The following is a 26700-nucleotide window of genomic DNA, read 5'->3' as shown; positions in this document are numbered from 1 at the left end:
CATTCTTTCAAAATACCACATCAAATTTAAGAGATACTGGGTTATAAGGCACTGTAAGGTGATAATTATGAGGTAATTATAAGACACATACTAAGTCATGATTATGACATACTAAGTAATGTTTATAATATATCAAGAAACTAAGTCATGATTATGAAATAGTATGTAATATTCATTATATACCAAGCTACTAAGTCATGATTATGACATACTAATTAATATTTATGAGATACCAATATACTAATTCATGATTATGAGATATTAAGAAATATTTATGAGACACCAAAATTATAAGTCAAGATTATAAGATAATAAGTAATATTTATGGGATACCAGGATACTAAGTCATGATTATGAGATACTAAGTAATATGTAGGAGATACCAAGATACTAAGTTATGATTATGAGATACTAAGAAATATTTCTGAGACACCAAAATAGTAAGTCATTATTGTGAGAAAATAAGTAATATTTATGAGATACCAGGATACTAAGTCATGATTATGAGATACTAAGTAATATGTAGGAGATACCAAGATACTAAGTTATGATTATGAGATACTAAGAAATATTTCTGAGACACCAAAATAGTAAGTCATGATTGTGAGATAATAAGTAATATTTATGAGATACTAGGATACTAAGTCATCATTATGAGATACTGATTTATAAATATGATATACTAAGGAATAATTAGCATACCAAGATACTTAGTTGTGATTATAAGATCAAATCATTTATCACAAGATAAAAATCATTATTGTGTGACACCATAGTACTAAGCCATGTTTGAGGTATTTAAACAGAAGTATCATAAATAATCATGACGCCAAGTCATGGTTAAGAGATACAAAGTCATAATTATGAGGTACCAAAATACTAAGCTAGATTATGAGATACCAAGCTACCAGGTCGTGATTATTAAGTACTAAATCATGAATATGAATTACTATGTGATAATTATGTGCGATACCAAGATACTAAGCAATGATTATGAGACACAAAGTGATAATACTGTACTGAAGTCAGGATTATGAGAGCCCAGATCATAGATATGAGATAACAAGATAATGAGTTATGATTATGAGATAGTGGGTCTTGTTATGAGACACAAAACCATAACTATAAGATGATATGTTCTGTTATCTTCAAAGCGGTTCAAAATCCTGCCTTAGTACTTCATGTGTATGATTTGTTTTCTCATCATTTTGACTTGGTGAACAGGTTATTTCAGTGACTGGTAATGAGATTTGATACACATCATCGACCACGGCATTCTCATGGTACACACCAAAGTTACACTATAACTATCCGTGTGTGTGTGTGTGTGTGAGTGTGTGTCTCTGAGTATAAATAGTGTAGATTTCCTTTTTTATACCTATCAATTTTTCGACTTACTCAAGTAACATCCGGACACATCCTCTATACTTTAATTTGGGTGTTATTACTCAGTCGGTATTTTCACCCCCACTGATGTCACCGGTTGTGTTTCTGGAGCATTTTGGTGTCAGAAGCACAGTGGGACCACATAGAGCAGTTTCAGATCAGGTACTGACACATTGAGGATGATAAATTGCTCCCAGAGAGACAGTGTTGTGTTTGCCTCAAGTCTTTTAAACCCTCGTCTGCTCGACATTAAGCGTTTAACTTGCACCGGACTGCAAAAGCCAGCTTCAGGAGAATGACTGTACATAGAAGTAAAGTAGGACTGAAATAAAGACACAAACCCAGTGATTCATGAATGCATTCGTCGAGCACCTGCAAATCTTCCTAAACGCTGACATTACCCAAAAATCCCACGCTGACCCGCTGACCGAACTGAACAGAGTTCTTGTCCCTGGTGAAATCCTGCCATTTGTGGAGTGGCGACGAGGTTCCAGTACCAACTCTCGCACCGGGGTGTTATTTCACACACCGGCAATATTTAAATTCCACCTGCGTGTGTATGGCAATGACGCAAGACTATACACACACACACACACACACATACACACAGACACAGAGTCTTTACCAACAGGGAGCAGATTCCAAACAGTATGCATGCAAATATACACACGTGCATGTTCGTATGTGTGTGTGTGTGTGTGTGTGTGTTTACACAGCAGTACATTTCCTGAGTTCAACATTTGTGTTTCTCAGTGCATTGAAACTGGACAACTCTGCAGTCTAAGACGGCAATTATTTAGACGACAGAAATTATTTAGTCATAATTAATTGGTAATTATTTGCGCATTTTTTATTTCCCACGGGGGAAATTTAACAACAAATCTTGGTATCTTTCCTACCAGATTGTTGTGCTAAATTAAACGTGGGACATGATGTGTGTTTAGCCTGCTGTCATTACTATCAGCTACTCGGTTTAGCTAAAGGGGTGGAGCTTGAAGATATTAAATGTTATGATGGTGGTGATTATGATGTCACTGCACAGATTTGTGTGTTTGTTTAAGGAGGATGTTTAGGGAAGATGTAGTGAGTAAAGAGCTCCTAGAGATGTAGCTTATTAACATTTGAAGAAATGAAGGGTTTATTCCATAAACAGACGTTGTTACATTTACACTAGATGTCTAAGTAAAGCTCATCTTTCATTAGGTAAGCTCTTAGAATTATGGCAAATTAATTAATAAAAACAAATAAATACATTTTATTTCGACATAATTAAATATTTAAAGAAATTAAAGACTGAACTGATTAAATGGTCAAAGGTGCAGTTCCTTCATACATGCTGTTAGAGTTTTACAACATTCTAGTCAAATTTTTTTTAGGAATATTTATATATTCAAATAAACATAAGAGAGCAAACAATTACTGAATAAAAGTATATTTACATAGTTAAGCATGGAAAGTAAAATATTACTAATAGTTTACTTATTTGTGCACTTATACGTATTTTGCTAAAACGTTATCCCACAATTAAACTGTCAATTTCTTGTAAAAATCTAATTATATAAATAAATACATACACTTATAAACATGCAATACCTCTTTAAAATAAGTTAATTAATTTCAAGTGCAGCTCAATGAATTATGTCACAAGAATAAATATTTTTAGCTTATATAATTACATTAATCAATACATAAATTACATAATGTAAGAAATGCTTTAATTAATTACCGGCTCTTTACTTATGCAATGACGGTTCTTTAAATTAATACTGAATTAAATACTGAATACTGAATTAAAAATTAGTCTTCATTTACAGCACAGAATTTATACATTTTATACATTTTCATATTAATTTATTGTCAGATTTTATTAAAAACCAGTCCAGCCTACTATATTATAAGGATGAAAGATCAGAGGAACAAAAGCTGGTCTGTTTTTTTTCTAGTAACCAACCACAAGCTTAAGCCTGACCCTTTACATCAGGTGTTTATGAATTATTATCCATTTATGGTTATTTTTTATTTCCATCAAACAAGAGTTTACATACTTTACTTTACTTTACATACTTTACTGCTATTTATAGTTTACATACTGTACATTAAGGTATTATATAAAGTATTGAGGTTTTTCTCTCTTAACATAAATATACTGCAAAAAATTACACAAGTGAATTTTTTTTTTTTTATATTTTTAATCTTTAATATAACTAATAGTATGTGGTATTTCCTTATAAAAGTATTTACTCTTTTATTTTTTTTTAACTTTAACATAAGTTCGTTCTATCTGCAATTATTAAATAAATAATTATGAAATGATCTGCCAATAGACTTAGAAAACCCAAAGCTTGAAATTATCGAAAATGTCTAAAAAATTATCTTGTAATTTTATTAAAATGACTATTTTACTATATTTAACACATGGAATGATTTCATTTTCATTGATGTAATGTTCACTGGTGTGGAAAAAAGCGCTGTTACAAAGCGCTGACACTAAACACTCCTTCCATGATTGGTAAATAAACATCTTTTGGCTCGACTGTATATTGTAAAACTTCTTTAACCAACACATCTGCAATGTGAATGAGCCGTTACTATGGAAACAATAACACTTTAGAACACGAGCCTCAATAGTAATAATAAAAGATTTTCAGTAGTACTACTGTCTGCTGGTTAGAGCTGCTGTTATAGGAAATTAATCAACACCTCGCATCTGACCAATCAGAATCCAGCAATTAGCGGCACTGTAGAAATGTGAGACGAGGATCTGCTGTTAACGTGCGCACACACACACACACACACACAGAAAAGGAACACATTTCTATTGTTTGAGGAATAAGCTGATACAGATTCACTCCAGAAGGTGTACACGCACACACACAGACACACACACACACACACACACACACATACACAAGGTTGCAGGGCCCTAATGAGGCCCTGAGAGACCCTGCTAGCCTGTCAGTCATCCCCTGCACCACACTGACATGTGGCTGACAACAGCAATGAGCTATTTACTGGCGCACACACACACACACACACACACACATACACACAAAGACAACGAAGGTGATGTGTGTTGTTAATATGCTGGTAGGTGCTCCAATCCACAGCTCATCCTTTTACTGTTAGGATAAATAAGAGGAGAAAATCATTTAGTTATAAAGTGTTTAAATTTTTTATCATTTTCTTTTCAAGGGATGCAAAATTAATCTGACTGTAAGCAACACGATGGAGGAGTAGGAAAGAGAGTATTTTAAAAATATGCTTATATGCTCAACGAATATGTGAGATACTGTATAAAGTATTGGATAATATACAGCTGTTAGCTCCGACTGAGCAATCTGATTGGACGAAAGCCATTCCACGAGTGGTGATAATAGAAAGCAACATCACTGGGACATTAACTATTTGTATGACCCATGACGCATCCCAGGTGTTGTCCAGTGGTTAATGACACTAACTGTGTGTCTCAGCGTGGGTGAGAGTGGGTCTGTACGCTCCGCAGTACTGAGGAGAGAGCAGCTGCCTGACGAAACCCACATTCACACCCAGTCACAGAAGCACTTTCAGCAAGAACACACATCTGATAATGTTACGTTGTCTTAAACAACACGCCGTCTCCTTCTGTGATCTTTTATTTACGACTACAAAGATCACTAGTTTTTAACACAAGGCTGAATCCCAAATCCCTCTCTAACCCCTGATCAAGGGCACTATTTGGTATGTAGACCAAGGGACTATATACCCTACATAGTGCACTAGCTTTCCATTTACTGCTTTTTGTGATTTAAACCCAGAACGTTAACGGAAGCTGATATTCTAAAGCGGACCAAGTGGAAATATAAAGAGAACCTTAAGAGATTTACAGGACTGTCCACCACATCCATGGTTTATTCTCCTCACCTTTTGGCTGCATAGTGCCGGTAAAAATTTAAAACTAAATTAAAGCAAAATAACTGGTTAAATTAAGAAACCAATCATAATCTGTTTTCAGTTTGATAAATGTTGATGTTTGTGGAGGTGTTATATAAAAGGAATACCACATTGAGGTCATGCTGTTGTACTGAATATCAGCACTGTGGTATCTTGTGATACCTGTGATTGCATCACAGGCGTGCTGATAACCAGTAGTACAGCACTCCCCCGTATGATAATGCTTAGTTATCTTTGCTTACCAGAAGAACATGTTTTGGAGTGTTGTATATAGTAGGAGTGTAGTGTGCAGGGTGGGATTTAGTCGTGGATTTAGTATGTATTAGTGCATACTGTTAAGTAGTCTGGATTTAACAATGCAACCCCACGTTCTACCCCATTTGCCCCGTCGAATGTATAAAAAGTTTTTACGAACACTCTCAACACTGAAAAACGTATAGGACATACTTTTGAATTTTATGATCCATTATGAAGAGACAAAAGTCTATAACGAAGTCTATGATCTGTCTACAAACTGCTACAATGCTGCAATGTTTTTTTTTTGTTTGTTTGGTTCAAACATGCTGGAAAGTGTTTTTTGATGACTAGGAGATCTCCTGCCCCATGACTCTCTGATTAACGCCCTGGGATTTTCTATGATCTTAAGGGTTTGGGATTAAATCAGGGAATGTGGGAAATCCCCCTGACATGACAAGATGTGAAAAAAAAGGATTTTGTTTTCTCTCTGGTGAGAGAATGACTGTTTTTAGCAGCTACTGTATGACTGATAAGTTATAACTGATAAGTGATAACAAGACGACATTAACTATAGCCATAAATGGATTTTTATTTTAAAAAAGCACATGCAACGCTGTATATAAATAGCTCTCATTAGTAAATCGCTGCTGTGTGAGAGGAACCAACCACTTGATTCAGAAGATGCTGTACTTCATACTACAACAACACAATATGGAGTGGTTTGTTATTTACGTAATGCGTGTGTTAATATGGCATTTAATGTGTGAATCAAATCTGAGCTTATGCATCACATTTATCAAGTGTGTCATTTTTCACGCTAATCTGCTAGCTATACGCGTCCCTTGCTTGCTAGCAACATGACTGCCATCGCTCCACTGCGAGAAGGATGACGAGAAGTACACTCAACCTCAACATGTTTTGGGTGAATTTCTTTCCTTTTCTTTTCTTTTTATTATAAACGGAGGTCTGAAATGAGGTATTAGCAACATGAGATGAAAGATAAAAGACATTACAAAAATGTGGGAGAATGAGGAAATGAAGACAGGCCAAAAACAGCAACAAAAAGAAAATGCTAGAGCAAATGCTATTAGAGATAAAGCTGCTGCGCTTCCCACTCGTTTAGGAAACGGGACGTGTACCTCTGACACACAAACCTGACTCGTAAAGACTCGCCGTAGCTCCAGCGAATCCCCCGGATCTGAGCCGAGAGCCGCGAGTTACTCGGAGAGCTAATGACCCATACAGAGTAATCACCTCAAACAAACACTTCATCAGAGGTGCTCAGACATGTCCGCCTGGCAGCACACACCGATGTGAGACTCTGTCTCACTCACTCACTCACTCACACACACACACACACACACACAATCAGGAGCTAATTTGTAAGACGGTAACTCTAAACTCGAGCCGTGTCTTTGCATGTTTCTTCAGGGCGGGCCGGATTCGGACTACAGTCTGCCGATTTAGCCTGGGACAATGTCAAGGAGATTACAGCTCCATAACTGTTACTCACACACACACACACACACACGCTCCTCTTATAATATGTAGCCATGGGCACACAAGATGCTAATAATGGCAAAAATACAAAGGTCTTTGGAAGCTAAACTCCACATTTATTTATAATAAGAGTCTTCAGTGTCAGAGTTGATGCTGTAACTTTAAGGTATCTTTTAAAGTCACATCATATTCCCTGCATAATAAACTAAACTCAAGGCATAAGTTTTGGCACCCACTTTTCAGTCTTTATAAAAAGTGGCCACAGTGCCAACCACCACGCCCCCATGCTGCCTGACTTAATTCCTTTTTTTTTTCATTTAAAAAAGAGCGTATGTGGTTAAGCCTGAAGAAAAATGAAGTTTGTTAAGCATTAAAAGAGCATTGTGTGAGGTAGTAATCAAATAATGATTACCATACATGAGACGCATCCTAAAATAAGTAGCATTGGAAAATATTGCATAATGGTACAGCATATGAGGCATATTCAGCTAAACAGAAATCTCTTTGTAACTGTCTTTTATCCAGTTATAATAATCCGGTTTTATTCATTGCTTCACCTTTAACATTACCTTTAGAAATTATGTAAAATACTAATCATGTTTGCTTGTCTGTTTTTTTATATATATATAAATCCTGCTTTATGACAATAGGATCTGTCACTGACCCATGCGTATGCAAGTGTGTGTGTGTGTGCATATGTGTGTGGCCCCTAAGATGCCTCTTGGTGGGAGGTTTAAGGATCACTCTGCTCTTATAGGATTCCGTCACACCGGTATGAGTAAAGCCCTCACTAACAGACCTGTCTTATCCTCACTATAGCACCACCTCACTACTGGACAACACACACACTCACACACACACTCAGCAGGGACCTGCAATTACAGCGGCACCGTGTCATTACGGACTTATACAGCATGCTATTATCACACCCTTATAGACAGGAGAAGGAGGAGAAAGCCTCGAAGCCTCGCTATAAATTATAAACAAGATGAAGCCAAGCAAAACTTTCAGATCTGAGTTTTATTAGTCCTACGTGAGTAATAATAATAATCATAATCATAATGATAATAATAATAATAAAGAGGATCACCATGAAATGGACCCCTACTTCTATTCAATTAGTCAAAGTCATTAAGAAAGAAGAAAAAGAAGAAAAAGTGGGGGTGTGTGGCTTCTCCATTGATGGTCATGCCCTAGTTGTTCTTTTGTGAGGTGAAGCGGCGATAGAGGGGGGCCTACACGACACGTGAAGGAAACCGTCTGGGAAAGCAATGACATCATCAATCTCCACCAGTGGCCAGTGGAGCATGAAAGGGAAAAAGAAAGTTTTAAAAGAGAGGAAATCATCCCTTTAAAAAGAAAAAGGTTAACAATGTATATTTTGTCCATTTTTGTTTTAAAGTCAAACTTTAAATGTGTGTGGTGCATACGATTCAAGATAAAGAAACTGCACGCTTTACAACGAGCAACGGTGCATCAAGCAGGACAGCAAATGGATCCTGTGATGCGTCACATAACCGACATCAGAACCACGGCTACAAGAACAGGCGGCCATTTTGAATCCTAAAATTTTTTTACCACTTATTGCTGTACATTTTATTAGACATTTAACCCAATTACAAACTTTTGCCATACGGTGCAATACAATACAAAACTGTGCAATACAAAACAATCACTTTTGGACCAAAAAAAAAAGTAAATAGTCAGAATACTCCAGACAGAAACATTTCAAAGCACAAACTGGTTTACTAATGAACAACTCGAGATAATGATGATCCATAAATATCCATCATGTAGGTCAGTATTTCCCAATCATAAGACTTTCTCCCCTACTTCATTCACTGCACATGTTCTGCTCTAGCACACATCATCTTTTAACTTATCACCTAATTAGCAAATCCTCCATGACGTTAGAAAAAAATGTTCTGGAACCGGAAATCATATCAAAATATGCAATAGGGCTAAAGGAGCAAAGTAATGTTTTTTTTTTTTTTTTTTGGAAAAACACTGATGTAGGCTGATGCCAGGGAACTTATTTAAAGACGCCCTCTTGAACAAACTGTTCCTTTAAAAGCTCCCCTCCCTGCTGAGTCGCTACGATTCACTTCACTGAATCAATTATGTGAAATCCGATTCCTTTTATTTTATAAGCTTCCAGAAATATCTACAGAGAAAAAGTATTTTGTGTAGATATCATTTTGACTCTATACCTTTCACTTTTACTTGTCTTATAAGTTGTTTTTGTAGCACTATCGCCTTGCACCTCCAGGGTCCGGGTTCGATTCCTGCCTCGGGGCCTGTGTGCATGTTCTCCCTGTGCCCAGTGAGTTTCCCCCGACTACTCTGGTTTTCTTTCCACAGTCATGCAGATTAGGCTAATTGGCGTTCCCAAATTGCCCGTTGTGTGCAAATGTGTGGATGAAAATGGCTGTGGATAGAACCTTACACTGGTTACTAGGTTATTACCTAAAAGAAATATTAGTCAGACACTGTTAAGAATGTTTTTTTGTTTGTTTGTGTATTTGGGGGGGCAAATGTCTATGATGACAGATAGGTTCCTAGATGGATGGATGACAACATTGTTTGTATGATTGATTGAGTATAGGTAAATTGGCGTTCTAACTAGCATAGAGTGGAGAAAACAATGTTATATATGCATTTCTCATACAGCTTAGAGGTAAAAGATTTTTTAAATTTTTATTTTAAAATTGTTATTTTTAACCATTTCATAATGGTTCGATAGTTGTGCAACATGAACTTATATATAAAATATGAATTAAAATACTAAGAATAAGTATATATATATATATATATATATATATATATATATATATGTGTGTGTGTGTGTGTGTGTGAGTTCTTTGTGCTCAATGATCAAAGAAAAGAAAGCTGAATAATAAATAAATATATATTTACTCGTTATAATTTATATATATATATATATATATATATGTTATATTTTGTCAATACAGTTAAAACTATTTATAAAATTCTATTTAATATAATAATCATAAATCACAAAAGCTAATCGTTAAAGTCTAATACTATCACATTAAGACAACAGTTATGGAAATGATTCGGGAGCGCGCGCGAATCGATTCCAAAACGACTCCTCTGCTCGGTTCCTTCCCGCGAATCGTATCGAGCGCGCGTGTCGTTTTTCAGCGCGCGGCTCCTCCTCTGCTCCGCGTTTCTAAACGCACGGGCGCTCCGCGCGCGCACTGCCCCGACCAGCAGCAGCTCAGCGTGCACGCGAGCGGACAGATCATTCTCCTGTCTGAGGAAAAAGAGACAGGCTTCTTTAATTTTCTTTTCTTTCTATTATTATTATTATTTTTAAAACACAGCCGAGACACCGAGTCGTGCCTGCGGAAAGGATTTTAAAGATTGCGATATTTCTTACTTTTTTTTCTTGTTGTTTAAGGAGCCGTTTTTTTTCCATCGCTCGCGCACATTTTGGGTGAAAAAAAAAAGTCTCGCGACGTGACCGTTGAAACTTTTTCCCCCCTTTTAGCAACAAGCTAACCTCCCGGAGCCTGCTTGTGGAAGCCGACCTGAGGCGACGGGCAGAGTTTGAGGAGGTCTGGGGGAAACGAAAAAACGCTTTTAGTGTCGACTTGTTGCGCTCGAAAAGTCGAGTTTGGATTGCAGGAAGCGAATTTCGAGCGCTTTTGGAAGTTTTGCAGACTCGCTTGTGCGTGTTTTGTATCGCTTTTGTTCTCACAGAAGAACCGGGCTTCACTCATTTTACACGATTCACTCACTCGACTCAGTCACACACTCGACTCCCTCACTCCATCAACAGCCGAGAAGTTTTTACCCGAGTCTCGAGTGAGTTTTGCAAGACTTTTTGTTTTTTCCACCTTGTTTTTTTTTTGAGGTTTTTAGCGTTTGTTTCTACGGAGCAGGATTTCACAACGTTAGTCATGGACAAGTTGGATTTCGCTTCCGAGGATTACTACTGAAATAGTCTTTTATTTTTATTCTCTTTTTCTCCAAATGCTGCCCGTGAACTGAGCTAACACTTGTTTTTCATACAGCAAGCTACAGTTCCCTGATCCAGCACGTTTTTGGAGGGATTTTAGCGCATATATCTATCTATCTGTGTGTGTATATAAATATATATATAAAAAAACACTCTTTAGAGCCAACATGCCGCAGTTAAACGGAGGCGGAGGAGACGAGCTCGGGGCGAACGACGAGATGATCTCGTTTAAAGACGAAGGCGAGCAGGAGGAGAAGACAGCCGAGAGCGTGTCCGCCGAGCGGGACCTGGACGACGTCAAGTCGTCGTTAGTGAACGAGTCGGAGAATAACAGCAGCTCGTCGGATTCGGAGGTCAGTCTGAGCGTCCAGGAGGGGGAATAAAATAAATCAATTAAATAAACTTAACATACAGCCCTAATGTAGTGGCTAAATTTTGGGTCAGAAAGAAAGAAAATTGCGCGTGCGTATTAAGCACGCGAGGTTGCAGGTTGCCATGGTGACCCACAACCGCTCCTGTTTAGCCTTTTTCTGTATAGATTAGATATAAGATATAATGCGCAAAGGTGTGATATCGGTGTCTGGTGTGTTTGTTTATTTATTTTTGTTTCTCCATAGCCGACTGAAAGACGCCCACCACCTCGTTCCGACATCGAAAGTTATGAAAAAGCCCGAGAGTGTTTTACTGAAGGTAAGCGGTATTTTCAGGTTGTTTCCTTATACCCCATTTGGCTCAAAATTATTCTTTTTTTTTCATCATGTCGCCTGGTCTTCATTTTTTTCCCTTACAAAGCACTGAGAAGACATGAAGATGGAGGTTTGTTTAAGAGCCCACACTACCCAGGTTACCCCTTCCTCGTGCTCCCGGATCTCACCAACCCATATTTACCCAACGGAGCTCTCTCTCCAACTGCCCGGACCGTAAGTACCCCCTCACACACACACACACACACACGCTCTGTTGTACACCACCCATGTCATCACTGTGCGCTGCTTTTAATGAGCCCACAGCACACGTTTCTAATGGCCCGTGTTACTGCAGTTCTCTGAAATTTAGGGCTCTGTCTGAACTTCACACGGAGCATAAAGTTCAGCCATGTGCACAGAGTACAGAGGATTGCTACCCTGGTTACGGACATTTTAACATTTGATCAATGCACATTCTTATTCGAAATGGATTTCTAAGACACTTTGGAGGTTGTGTCAAGCTTGCAGGCATATCTGTCCGTCGAGGATGACTGTAAACATGTCTGATTTGCACCACATGTGGAGGGGAGAGATACTCCACACTTTGTGTATTTTAAACCAAAACTTTTAACAATTGCTCTCTTATCGGGAGGTTGTGGCTAGACAAATCGATTGTAATATCATATAACCATTACAGGTTTGTACCTTTTTTTTTTTTTTTTTTTTTTTTTTTTTACAAAATTTTTAACATACCAAAAACTCAGACAATGTCATGTCAAAAGAACATGTCATGCCTAAATTTTAGGTATGTTAAAAGGTTTTTGTGTTTACCCTGTGCTATACTTTTATTTAATAATCAGATCACATAACGTCCAAGTGGAAAACTAACCCATTTAAAATAAGGCTAGGTTTTGTTTAATATGCGTATTCAGGTACAAGCAAACAAACCCAAAATAAACCAGCTGAACCTATTCACCTGTTAAATGTAATATTCACAGGCCTCTGTGTAGGTGTGAGAGAGAGAAAGAGAAAAAAAGTTATGACATCATGTTTTTCTATCGGAGTGATTTAGTGACAAGGCACTGTCATGGTCCTCGCTTTGCTGGTGCCAGTCTTTGTCTCGGTGTGTCTCTTGCTTGGCTGTCATCTTCGTATTTGTGTGTGAAATGCTTGGGGGATGGAGCTAACACCATAAAAAAGTGGACTCCAGTGCAGAGCTGCCTGGCTGTTAGTTTGCCAGCAATTAAGTTTTTTTCTCTTGAGTTAAGTCCTGAGTTTGCTTGCTTGAGTTTGCAACCCCCCCAACTCCAGTTCTCATAAAATTCTTGGGTATAGTTTGAACTGGATGATTGGCTGAAAAAAAAAAAAAGGTAAACTTTTTTTGTTTGGTGCCAGGCTTTTATTCGTGTGTGTGTTTGGCTGGTTTTGTCTTGTGCAAGGCGTCAAGTTTTGGATGTTTGTGAAACCTCAGATGCCTCATTTGTTCGAGTTTAGCGTCGTGTTCTGGGAAAGTTGAGCAGCCCTTTTTTAGCTCGTGCACTGGCTTCTTTCAGCGTCGCTCGCTAAAGAACTCAGCGGGCATTCATGTCAGGAGAAAGAAAAGTTCAGGCCTCTGCAAAAGTGAAGCTTTCTTTTCTTTCTTTTCTTTTTTTTTTTTTAAACATAAACTGCAAACCATTTCTACTAAATCTCTGGGTTACGCCACTATTTATTCCAAACCCACAAATCCCTCTCCTTGCCCTGAATCCCAAATGCGTTTTGATTGGGAGCAGCCAAGCATTTGACTGAAAAGTAGCACAACCCCCCCCCCCCTTTTTTTTTTCCTCTTCTCTTCTCTTTGCCAAACTCCTCCTGTTTTTTTTTTTTTTTTTGAGCTCTTCTCCTCCACCCCCCCCCCTCCTTCCCTCTTTCAGTCCTCTCCATTCAATTACTGAGGCGTTAGGCCAGCATTGTTATTCAGAGGGGGTGCTTGATGGCTTCATTGCGGCGCTCCGTAGGCCCTCATTAGCGTAATGGTCTCTCCTTACGCACTAGGTGCATACCTTTGCAGAGATCCTCTTTTGTTTCTTAGCATATACAAGATTTTTTTTTTTTTTGGTAATCTCTCACAACCTCTTCTCCCTCCTCCTTCTTTCCATCCACCATTTCCATACTTTGCTAATGCCTCATGTGTGTGCAAAAATTTTTTTTTTTGGTGTTTATTCCCCACCCAAAAAAAAAGGATTTTGTAGGTGTTCTTAGTGGTGTTTTGCATAGCTGTTAGACATGTTTGTGAAGTTTGATCAGACATTGCAGAGGTGTCGTTTCAGGTCAGAAAGGCATTTTGTCACTGATTTAGACAAATAAGTCGCTTGATAATGTGCATTTTTTTTTTTTTTTTGTTTAAATTCCTCACGCTCGGAACATTTAGTTTGCAGTAAGCAGACAGACAATCTAATTGACTTGGTGCCAAGAGTTGTGTGTGTAAACTTATCAGATTTAGCCCAAGGTGTCAGTCGGTGGTGGGGAGCTGTGGATACCTGTATCTGTGTGCACGCGCGATGTAGACGAGCTTAGCCTGTCACTCAACACCTTTTCCGTCTGAGCCGTGATTTAGTCGCCTAAGTGACCGGCATTCTTTACATATTTACACACCAGTCTTAATCCGGGGCCCTCTCATACACCGACCCCGAGATGCAGCTGTCAAAATCCCACCAGGATCTTTCCAAATAAACCGGAGGAGGCCCTGTGTCTGTCCGCCTCTCAATTACCCGCCCTCACCTTCTCTGTGGATGCAGACTTCTGAGGTTCAAAGTAAACGCACAAATGTGCATCCTGTTTGCCAGCAGGATACGGATAAGCGTTTAGTCTGTGCCTTTTTTAAAAATGTATATATATTTTTTTAAAACAAGCTAATCTGGAATGAATGTAAGTGCTCATGCTGTCCTTACGGATTGTTCTGAGGTGTCAGGCCGAGATTTGTGATCGTCAGCTGGCACAGATCGTTATTTATTTATTTATTTATTTAATTATTTATTTATGTATTTTAATGCTCAAGTTAAAGGGCAGCTTGGCACATTTATATGCAGCTCAAATCTGAATGTGAATCGTGGCCTCATTTGAGAAATCCTGATTTGTGTTCCCAAGGAAGTGAAGAGGATGGACGGGAATTAAACAAACATGGCCGACAGCGACCATGCAGTAGACCATATAGCATCTAATCTTCAAATTAACCGTGATGAGGTGTTGCTTACAGACTCAACACACTACATGCATAACCTGAACGAGTCTAAACACCGATGCAGAAGTATGATATTTTAGGTCCGATTTGAGAATCTTTACCGTGATGACGCAAGGTTTGCAGTAAGGTCCTTTAAGTTTCTTCTACGGACTGGTGATTTTAGGGTTCAGCTCAGCCGACACAGAGGTTAAGTGGCATTTCAAAAGCAGAAAGTCGAACCCTACATTGATGCTCTGTGTTCTCTAGAAAACATAAAGACCTCCATATCTCAAATTTTTCATCCCAAAAGAGAAACCAGCCTAGCTTGAAAAGATGTTTTAGGCTTGAGAAAGGGAGGGAGTGGGGGACGAAAAAAAATCTGAAAGGCTGCGGTGTATCAGAGTTTGGAATACCTGTGGGAGTTTGAGCAGGAATGTAAATATTGAGGCGTTAAAAGAAAAAGGCCATTATTCTCCTGTAACCTCTGCTTTCGTCGGCCCACGAGTCGCTTCAGAGCTCCTCATTGTGAGACGATTTAAAGAGAGAGAGCATGGTGGTATTTGTGCCTGCTTACAGGTGTGCAAATACAACCGCCGTGTGACTTTTCCATAATATAAAGCAAGTTGAATACGACAAGATAATTTCTTTTAGCTCCTCCCTAATGCTGCTGTCTTGTGGCACATTTGTCGCTGTTCTAGTCAAAGCAATACATTTGTTGTGTCTTCTTTTTTTTTTTTTCTTTTTTTTTTTAAAGGCAACCGATGAATCACTTTTTACAAATGGTCTAGCAGCCCCCCCAAAAAGCTTATGATGATCATAATGGGATACCTTTAGAATGTTTTTATATACATATAGCTTTGAGATTTCAGAAGTGGAAGCGATGGAACATTCCAAGACCCACCCAAAGTGACTCACCAGTTCACCATCCCCAGGCTTAACCTTGTTTACACTGTCGTCTTTATCTTACTAATGAAGGTGTAGAGAGATGCTTATTAGTTAAGAATAAAACGTCTGAGCATGCATTGTTACAGGATATGAGGAAAAACCCAGGAGTAGTCGGTTAGTCAAGACTTTATTGGGGAATAGCTAGCAGAATGTAACTGGTAAGGAATGAAACACTCCCAGATGCGCAGTTATAGGAAAATAATCAGCCAATGTAGTGGCGCGATGATGAGGAGGCCTGTTCTATTATTGTTATTTGTGTTGATTTTCTCACAAAGTTCTACAACCAGTGCATGGACACACATTGATCGTTATAGAGCGTGAATCAGCACCTTTTAGACAGTCAGATTTGAGAATTACACAGCGCTGTGGTTAAAGTTAGGCGTAAGTCACCTAAGCTCATCTCTCTTCACCATGTAACAATGGCATAAACGTTGGCGCCCACACTCGCAAACAAAAACAGCCACTGAAATCATTTGTGCACCGTGTTTAGTCTGCAGCGCTAGGAGGGGAGGGCGGAATCTCCACATCGTTCTCTCGGCCCTTCAGCATCCCTGTGATGCTTAAGCTTAGACACGTTTCCATACCCGATTCAGATTTTAGCGTGTTATTTTGCCTGCTACTAAAGGAATGCCTTTGTTTTAGTTTCGTTCTGACCTTTGGTTTTGGTGGTGTTTCTTCAATATGCATGAGGATATAGTAAGGGGAAAAATTTTACTGGAGGTATTTATCTACATTCTTTTTTAGTTTTGCCCCAAAAAAACACTGCAGCCTCCTTTAGCTCTCCGCTCCCTCTCTGCCATTAGATATTCTGTTTATAGTCCTGCATGGCTTTCCAAGAGCATGGCCCTTCAGGGGGGATTCAGCCTCTCTCTCACACATTCACCAATGGCTCCCATCATCCTGTCACGTCCTTTGAAGTATTTCAAGTAAAGAACGTGTATAAATTTATTTCCTCATCAATATATTAATCCGAGGCTGGTCTTTTTGGTTGCCGATAGAAACCCTGCCCTCTTTTAGTCTCCCCTGACGGCCCGTGTGAGTTTGTGGATTGTTTGCTGTTTCCTTATTAATTTCATTATTCCTTTTTATGAGACTCATCACATCTCGATAAAGAGCATCAAATATTAGCAAAAATGTAATAACCCAACATACTACCTTAATCGAATTCCATGTTTGCGTCCCATCTCGGTCTTTCTATTCTTCACATAAACACTGATTGCAGTTTAAGAGCATGTAAACTTGCTGCACTTGCCCAGAGCATCATTTAACAGCGTAGAGCAATCCCAGCGTTCGCTTAGCCACTGTGCAATTAGCAGAAGTCGACTGAAATCAGCGTTAGCTCAACAATTAAAGCCTCAAACACAATGAAGCCAGAGGCCTTTTCAGAGTCAGAGGCACAAAAGCTAATTCTGTGGAGGAGACGTCATTAGCATGAGAAGTGCAAATTGTCGCAAGTGCTCCAAGATTGTTGTGCGCAGAACTGTTGAGGCATACGGACCAGAAGGGGAGGGTGTTAAAAAAACAAAACAAAAAACAAACAAGCACCCATGTTTATAAAGCATATGTTTACGTTGTTTCTATTGATGTGTAATGGGAATAGTTTAGCATTTCGCATCATCAGAAATAACGAGCGTGCATATTCTTGACATATACATGATACGGATACCAACTGGCACAGTGTGCGTGTCCTGTATAAGCCTATAGGTATGTGTGTGTGTTTAGGCACAGCTCATGTTTCAACTCTTGCAGATATCAGTACCCGTCACCCCCAGACGCAAAGGTTTGCCCCCCAGGGAGCAGGAGGGCCAGAGGGGAGAGCCATCTCCGCCTCTCCAGGACCGATAAGACCTCTCAGGCCTGATTAATAGCGTACCCTGCGTCCACCTCCCTTGTCACCCAAAAAAACGACTCCTCCTTATCCACCTCCTCCACCTCAGCTGCAGCAAGGGCCTCAGGGGATGACGTGCGGCCCCTCGCTCCGAGTCCGGGGTTTTATTTCACGTGCAGAGGCATCCTGGCTCTTAAAAACCAGGGCACTAAGTGCTAGACTCCAGGCTAATAAAACAGGATTGTTCCGAATGGGGGGAGGGCGAGAGAGAGAAGGGGAGGGGGTACACCTCCTAAACAGAGTTTCATCAGTCTGGTATTCCAACCAGATGGTTTCAGTTAAAGCTTAGCAGAGAGAGAAAGAGTGTGTGTGTGTGTGTAAGAGAGTGAGTGAGTGAAGTGGACAGAGTCTAAGAGATTTAGCTGTGATAGGAGGCTGCTTTTAGGTGCTGCAAGATAGAAAGAAGAGGCCCAAAGCGATAACACCAGAGTCACCAAAAGCAGCCCACCAGACACCCAAAGACGGTCATGGCATGCGTACATGTGTGTCCGTGTTTAAAAGAACAGCGAAACCGCACGGGTGACTCGGAACACTGAACAGGCAGTTTTGCAGTCCTAACCACTGGCATGTGTACAAGAAACAAGTACTCGCTTTATGCACACACGCCACTCAAGCAGCGTGCAGATTTAAAGCGCCGTTGCACTTGTCTGACAATCTGCCGACCGTCGGCGCTATGTGCAGTTTGTAAGAAGGAGATAGAATTCCCTTCGTAAACGACACATCGGAGAGCAGGGTGTGTGTGAGAGAGCGCTAAAGGCAAGCCGAGGCGTTTGCATATTTCTTCATGCATGTCCTCGAGTTGTTGTGTTAAGTAGGTTTCTTTTCGTTGAAACCTTGCGTCTGCTCTTTACTACGTGCAGCGAATCGGCAGGCAGAAGCGCACAGGGTTTCGTGTCGAGTCAGTCAGCCCTGTTGATAGTACTTGAAGTGTTTGTGACATTGCAGGACGGATATTCTCATGATTCTAAAGTTTAAACCAGCGCTTTTTTTTACTTTACTAAGATGCAACTGAAATCAAATAAAAGATCTGAGATGTCCTTTCTTAGCTCTGCCCTCTTCCTTATACGAGCGATTAGATGTTTGTAGTAACAGTAATATGATCAAGTCTGATTGTCTGCTCCATCAGCAGAGCTGGATTGCATCCTAAATGCATCTGTATTCTTTTGCAATAAAGCGAGCATTGAATAAAAATCGCAATGTCCTCCACGGCACATCCGCACACCCTGAGCTGCTCAAATGTATGAGAGATGGAATCAAGTGTCCGATTATAACCGTACGCATGGTCCGGGATGAAACTGCTTGAAACTAGTACTGCAGAACATATAGTCTCTCTCTCTCTCTGGTTGCGTCGTCACTGGTGTGTCGAGATCCTGCGCCACGTCAGCTGTCATCACAAACCAGTGCACATGTGACTCCAGCATGAGCTTCAGCTTTATTTGGACCGTCTTTAGAACAGGACCGAAGGTGTGTTGTTATAGTGAACATGGAGTTTGTGTGTGAGGGAGAGAGAGCGAGAAAGCAGTTGGGCAGTAGTGAGTAGGTGTGTGTGTGCATGTGTGTGTTGGCAGGAGGAAAGCTGGCGCTGAATAGGCTCTTTGAGTGGCTCAGACTGTAATGTGTGTCAGGACAAAGGCCTCAGAGCAGCAGCTGAGACGCGCGCACACACACGTACATACACTTACACTTTCGCTGAAGCTGGGGACTTGAACACTGCATACACATACACTAATCGTTGTACGCTAATCGTTGTACACATACGTTGCGTATCAGTGCAGTGCTTTAATGTGTGTGTGCGTATATGTGTACCTGTGTGCATCACCAGTCTCCTGCTGAAAGCAGCCATGTCTAGTATTCAGTGGTGATAGGTACCACTAGGGTGCCAATACTTTATTATTAGCTTTATAAATGGGCAGTGTTGAGTGAGATGTTAATCAAGTGAGGGTCTTATAGACATGTATTTTGTGTGTGTGTGAGAGAGAGAGAGAGAGCGCGCTCAGCAGGTGGGTTAGTTGTATATTTGCTGCTTTATGGGTTTTCCATGAGGAGGCTGTCTGTGGCATTACACACACGAGCTGCAGCTTCATAAAAACTCCCTCTTAAACTCCCACTAGCATTCAGCCTGTCTCGCTTGCTCTCTGCCTGTCTCGCTCGCTCTGAATCTTTCACTCACTCTTTTTCTTTATAACTTGCTTACTCTGTGTTGCTTGCTTGCACTGTTTTTGTCTTGGCCTGTCTTACCCTGTCTGTCTCTCTAGTTTTCTGTCCCTTTTTTCTTTTTGCTTCTCCCCCTCTTGGCCTTTATTTTTCTTTCTTTCTTTCTTACTTTTTTTCTTTCTTTGTTCTTATCCTATCAACTCCTGTTTTTCCTTTCTTGTGTGTGTGTGTGTGTGTGTGTGTGTGTGTGTGTGTGTGTGTGTGTGTGTGTGTGTGTGTGTGTGTGTGTGTGTGTGTTGTGATTAGCCTCGCAGTCCTGCTGCTGAATACTCACTCTGTGAGACTAATTCGGGGTCAAAGTCTCTCTCTGTCATTTAAACATGTTTGTTCGCCCACACCTTAGCCTTAACACACACACACACACACACACAGACACACAGACACACAGCATCTTCTCAGTCTTACACACAGACCCCTAAGTTTCTGGTAAGATGTCACTCATTGCTTTTTTTTTTTTTTTTCAGGGGTAAAGAGTGAAAGGTCAAGGCCGTGGGTCAGAGGCTTGAGTGGGTTTAGCGAGGCCATTATTGTGTGTGTTCACGCTTGATGACTGACGTAGAATTTTTTGACGTTAAATATTTTCTCCACACACACTTTCTGAACCGCAGGGACCGTTTGTTGTTATTTTTGTGTTCTTTATCCCCATTTCATCATTTATGTGCACAATCCTGGGAAGAATCTCCTTTGTGCTAAAGTATGTGCGCTCACTGTGTGTGTGTGTGTAAACTGATCATCTTAACTATCTGCTACATACTTTTTTATGCCTATTACCTTAAATCTTGTATTAAGACCATGATTATTTCTTTTTTAGGCACGCATTCACACGTGCGCACACACATCTTTAAACATGTGCACAATACAAAGACCTTGGCTTTGGATTTTTTTCTTTGGTAATATCCCTCACTCCATCTTCACTATTTTTTTAGTGTTTGCAGATTTTATTTATTTATTTTTTTAGACTGCTTCATGCTTCAAGGTGTTGCTCTTGCTTTGTCATGAAAACATTTTGGAGCCACGACTTACCTTGACCGCTTGAACAACGTGTGAAGTAAGCTATAACATATTGCTGATTTTAAAGATGAGTGGAAACCGTATTTAATAGCGAGCACACCTGAAGGCTGAGTGACTTCATTACGCTTGGAGGAATGTGCTGAAGTTGAGGAGAGAAGCAAATGCAGAACTGTGGAGCTTAAACAAAATGCTGTAAAGCCACACCAAGCTGATTTGGAAACTGTCCTGAGGCTGGTGGTGCGCTTGCTTACTCTCCCTCCATCCCTCTTTGCACTCCAGTGTGTGTGTGTGTTTGAGGACTGTTTCATATTAGCGTTCAACTCCCGATTTATAAACCAGGCTGTAAACCCCCTCCTCTAATTGCCTTCCATTTTCTTTTCTCTCTGTCTCTCAGTGCTTGTCTTGTTCTTTCTCTTCTTGCGTAACAGTCTGAATTGGTTCATTTCATTCATCCTCTTTTTTTTTTTCCCCCCTTCCTTCCACACATCTAACCGTTCTTAAAGGTTTCTGTCCTCCAGAGATCGCAGATCTTCTGGGACTTTTTGAGTCGCTTGTTAAAAATCCTCCAATCTGGCTCACGTTTCTGTCTAGCTATCTTTCTAACACACACACGCACACCTTTATATGTACCAATGCAGCTTGATTTAACACACACTGACACGTTTTTCCTGTTAGACGCGCCTTTCCACGTGGCTCGCATTACACGTTAAGTTTTGTTCTGATTATCCAGGAAGCATCAATTCATTGTTTCTGTCATTTACGTTAGTTCCCGTCCTTATACATTTCGTACTGCATTTCTGTACTAATGGAGATCGAGCCACTGCTCAGGTTTTATAGGGTTTTGCGTAAGGTTTTATGGAAGGAGTCTCCAGTGTCTGCGATAAAGGAGACTGTACTTGTAGGTTTTATGACAACTTCAGGACAGATGATTTAATTATTTATTTATTTATTTTTAAATGTGGTCATGAGCTTAGGGTCAGAGAGACTGGAAGAGCGCGAGAGAGAGAGAGAGACCAAAAGGTCCAGGGAGGGAGAGAGAATATTGGGGAGTAAGGGAGATGGGGAAATGAGAGTAAGAGGGAGGAAAGGTGCTGAAGAAGGCGATGGAGGGACTGGAAATGAGAGAGAGCAGAGAGAAAGAACATCGGGGAGGTGAGAGGCTTGAGGAGGGGACGAGTTGAGTTAGAAGGGGAGAGATGGGGAGAAGAGACAGACAGCACCAGTACTCCTGTCCTCGGGAAGATTTCGATCTAATAAGAGATTCGATGAGGTTTACAAGATGCTCGCTTCGCCAGACAGCCGTCGCTGCATTTTATGGCTGTTTACCGTCCTGATACAGAGCAGTTACTCATTCTGTGTGTGTCATGTTGGCTGATGTGCCTTTTCTTTTCTGATATTTATTTACTAATTAGTTTATTTCTTAATACATATTAAGTTTTGCATCACTCTGTGTCTTGCTCAATACAGTACCCACTGATAACGATCCTAAATCGAGAGAATCGAACCCCGGCCCACACACAGACAGGAGGCAATGAGATCGACGTCTCCTTTTGTTTGTCCCCTTCTCCATTTCGTCTTATCTCCATCTCGGAGTCTCCCTGTGACCCATTACATCCACATCCAGGTGTGGTCCTAACCTAACCCCACCCTACCCCCACAACCCCAAACACACACTTGTGTTAGATTCTGTCATTGTACTCTGGAGTCTTCCTGTTTGCTCTGCTATGCCTGAAGGACTCAGGATTTCAGGCTCAGTGCTAAAAGGAACAAGCAGTGATTTTAAAAAGCTGTGTGTTCTCTACAGCCAGGGTCTGCTCATCAGTGTGAGGAATAACTGCTGAGCGCTTGTTATCAGGACGCTCACTGTGGGCGGTGCTGTGTGTGTGATATCAATCTATACTTGATTGTTATTCAGGTTTTGGGGTTTTATGTGAAAAACGTGGTTGTGTGCGCGCGTCTGTGTGTGTTTAGTAAGGTGTCGGTCGTAACGCCGAAGCCTGAACAGATTTAGTGAAGAGCTTGAGGCCCTCACAGCTGGAGCTCTGCACGATCCATCCAGTGTTTTCCCAGCGCTGCCAGGGCGTCCCACATTTGGAAATACTCATGTTTTCTACACACACACACACACACAGACACGCACACAAATTTATTTTTTACATGTAGTTTTTACTTTTTACTAGTTTTTAAAATATTTCATGGATAGCATTTCTGATGAAGGTCTTTGCAAGACATCAATAGCATTTTTGACGCGCAGACTTTGCAAAATGTCTTTATAATCAGATTTTTGGTGACGCGTCTCTGTATTTGTGGAGAGAGGAAAAACGAACAAAAAAGTCTGTACTTATGAACGTCTCCGTCCACACCAACAGCGCTTGTCCATGCAAACAACTCTTTAGAAATCGTTCTAGTTTACAAGCACAGCAGTTTTCTAAATATTTTCATTCACACGGACCTGTTTGAAAACTTCTCTCTTCACAAAACACACACCGTGTCCGTCCACACAGAATAAAAAAAATAAAAAAAATGGCCTTCTGATCACACCAGTCGAGTAAACAATTATGTCCGTTGTCTGACGTGTAAGAGTCTTAAGTCTAGAGAAATGCAGAAAGGAATTGCAAAGACGCAGCCAAAAGTTTTTAAAAACAGAAATAGTTTTTGACGTTGAGTGGCTGTTTAAGGTTATGCTCTTTAGGAAGCCTTAAAAAGCCATTCCACCTCAAAAATGTTTATAAAACAACATGAAAATACACTGCTGACACATACAGAGCTGCAGCGTATTTGCACATTTAATCTCACACACACATGCACACAACAGACATTCACAGGTTGTGCTTTGACGTCACCATGTGTTTCCCGTCTGCACCAAGAGTTTATTATTTTTCATTCATTTTTTATTTATTGTATCTTATTGTGTTAGCACCTTTTAAAATGGCATTTCGAATCACCGGTTTGCGAAATGTGTGTACGTGTGTGTCCGGGGTCGAGTGAGTCTGAGCAGGCAGGGCTGGAGATCTGGGCCTCTATACACACACACACACCCCTTCCCCCCTTCATCCCACAGCTGTCTATAGATGGCTGTGTGTGTGTGTGGGTTTGTGGAGTGGGTGGGTTTGTGTCAGAGGGGGCTGTGGAGTGAACACAATCACTGCTCTGTTTTCATAAGACTTGTGGTATGTGTGAGCAGAAACAAATGTGTTTAATTTAGCCCTCTTTTCTGTTCCTTCCACTCCTCCACCCTCTCTTTCTCTCTCTCTCTCTCTCTCTCTCTCTCTCTCTCTCTCTCTCTCTCTCTCTTCCTCTCTCTGTCTCTCTCTCTCTCTCTCTCTCTCTCTCTCTCTCTCTCTCTCTCTCTGAAAGGGCCAGTTTAAATGGTGGCTCTCTTAACACAAGCTCTTACTGAAGGGCTGGCACTCACTCAGCACCGCCAGATCAAATTTACTCTCAGGCAAATATTTATTTTCTTTTTTTCAGCCAGGCGAGGTTTGACTTCTCTCTCTCTTCCCGAAGTTTACAAGTGATTATTATGCCAGCGGGTGAGGCGGGCCGTCTAGTTGCCAGTGGTAACCCCATAACCAATGCAGCCCATAATTATCTGCAGCGACTCGTCACGTGGTCGCAAATAAGACTTCTAGGATTTTATTTTAGAGGTATTCTGTTTTGCTACATGTTAATTTCTTTATTTCTTTATTTATTATTTTTATTTTTTTTATTTCTTTATTTATTTTTTGCCCTCTTTAGCAGAATATGTCCGTAAGGGTTTTTTTTTTTATTTTAATTTTTTTAGGTTTGATTCTGCTGTAATAGCTTAAGCAGTCATTATACACACACACACACACACGCGCACATTTATGATGTTCCAGTGTTAAGGTTTTACAGCAGGTAGTCAGTCAGCCATTTCACAGCGAGCCACAGTGCCTGGTTTTTATTATTTTAAGGAAAAAAAGTTTGGCTAATTGCTCGGTAATTCGCTCGCCTTCGCTACCCTTAAAGAACTCCGCAGCTCCAAGCGCAGGTCAGGTGACGAGTCACATGTGCAGTTGGTCTGTTTTTGGCATTTTTCTCAGAGAGAGAGAGAGAGAGAGAGAGATTGGGCTGAAGGGTGGGGGTGGTGTAATCAGATCCCCAGGTACTGAGGAACCTCACAGTGGCCTGGTAATTGACTTAAACAGTATGACCAGCTTTCCTCTGCCCCAGGAGAAAGAAACACACACACACCCACTTATTATTTACCGCTGCTTCTAATTATGCACAAGATTTCACTTCAACTGTTTTCCACAACACAATAGCTCACTTATTCTATAGACTCATCTTTCAGCTAAACCCAGTCTGACCGCCTTTCACTCACTTTCTTTCCCTCGCTTTATGTCTATCTGTGTTTCTGTCTTACTCTTTCCCTGTTTAATGTCTTCTTTTCTAACTTATTTCCATGTATTATTATTTATATACGTCTGTCTTTGTCTCTCATTCTCTCTTTCAGTGTCACTGGTTTTTAGTCTTGCGTTCATGCCGTTTAATCTCTTGCTCTCTTTTTTTATGCTTTCTTTTTCTAACTTTCTGTCTGCTTGTCATTCTATGTCTTTCAAAATCTGTCTCGGTCTGTCTGTCTTTCTGTGGACGTGTCCCTTGTGCAGCTGAAACAGGATTATCAGGACAACGCTGTTCCTCAGGAGGAAGTCGTAGATCAGGATCATGTCATGACCAGATTTCAACCGTGACTCGGACGAGCGTGACAGCTGCGACAAAAAAAAAGTAAAAAAAAAAGTGTCTGGTCTCATTTGGGGCAGGGGCGCGACTAGGTTCACACAAAGACACGATGGAATTTCAAAACTTCCGCTGCCTTTTCAGGGCACAGGGGTTCAATCAAAGCGCAGGATCAGAGCAGTCGGGTATCCCAGGTTTTCAGTAGATAAAAGGATTTAGAGTATAGAGTTAATTGTAACGAGTGCTGAATTAAACAGAAGTAAGGTGTTCACTTCGTTTATTTTGTTTTTATGTCCATTTTTAAAGCACCTGAAGTTGTTCAAGACATGCTTACAAAAGTTTACTTCAGAAGAAAAGTCCTTTTATATATATTTCTTTTAACCACAACACACTTGTTTTGTCTGTTGGGAAGATATTTAGTTCTACTTTTACAGCCTGTTTCGTGTGTGTGTTGATCGTTTCGGCATCGCAGTGTATTTATACTCTTGTTTTTGTGGCCACACTTTCTGTCCTTTTTTTTTTTTTTTGCTGTCCTGTCCTGTCCTTTTCTTTTCTTTATTCACGCCAGTACTCGAAGCGTAGACCGAAGACTTAAGCTGTCAAGTATTTAAAAACAAATTTCACACACACACACACACACACACACACACACACACACACACACACACACTTCTCCCCTAGCTCTCACCTCGGTCCCTCTCCACTAAAAGCTCTATTGTGCTTTAAGAGCCTTCTGAGTCCGTCCCAGGGAAAAAAAAAAGGGGTCGGGTTGCTACGGAGACTGGTGGACTCTGTCTGGTTGACCTTTAACCCGAGTTTTTAGGGATGTCAAGCGGTGAATGGGAGAGCCGCGAGGTCACGGCAGAAAGCACTTAAATTGTCAGCGTCCACACAGCAAACGACAAGGCGTGTAGGCCAGATACCCGTACGGGAGTGCGGGTGCCGGGACAAGCCGAGAGCACATTTGAAAACCTTGTCTTCTATCCTTTTTTTTAACGAATGAATTTTTTTAGCTTTA

At 40.4% G+C, this 26700-nt stretch overlaps 1 protein-coding gene across 2 annotated transcripts in view; it reads left to right on the top strand.

Annotated features, from left to right (window-relative positions):
- Positions 1-10212: 10212 nt before the first annotated feature.
- The window catches only part of tcf7l1b (transcription factor 7 like 1b), a 35378-nt gene continuing 18890 nt past the window's right edge, over positions 10213-26700 (top strand). Inside the window, exons 1-3 of one of the 2 annotated variants that reach the window (XM_053503493.1) lie at positions 10213-11391; positions 11656-11728; positions 11831-11958. In XM_053503493.1, coding sequence (XP_053359468.1) covers positions 11206-11391; positions 11656-11728; positions 11831-11958 — 387 coding nt within the window. In that variant the 5' untranslated portion in view covers positions 10213-11205. The remainder of the gene's footprint in view (positions 11392-11655; positions 11729-11830; positions 11959-26700) is intronic. The other variant, XM_053503494.1, reaches the window with a different exon arrangement.

This window comes from Clarias gariepinus, chromosome 9, assembly GCF_024256425.1.
Source record: "Clarias gariepinus isolate MV-2021 ecotype Netherlands chromosome 9, CGAR_prim_01v2, whole genome shotgun sequence".
Taxonomy (NCBI): Eukaryota; Metazoa; Chordata; class Actinopteri; order Siluriformes; family Clariidae; genus Clarias; species Clarias gariepinus.
The sequence above is the reverse complement of the archived record's forward strand: the minus strand, read 5'-3'. Positions and strand labels throughout refer to the sequence as shown.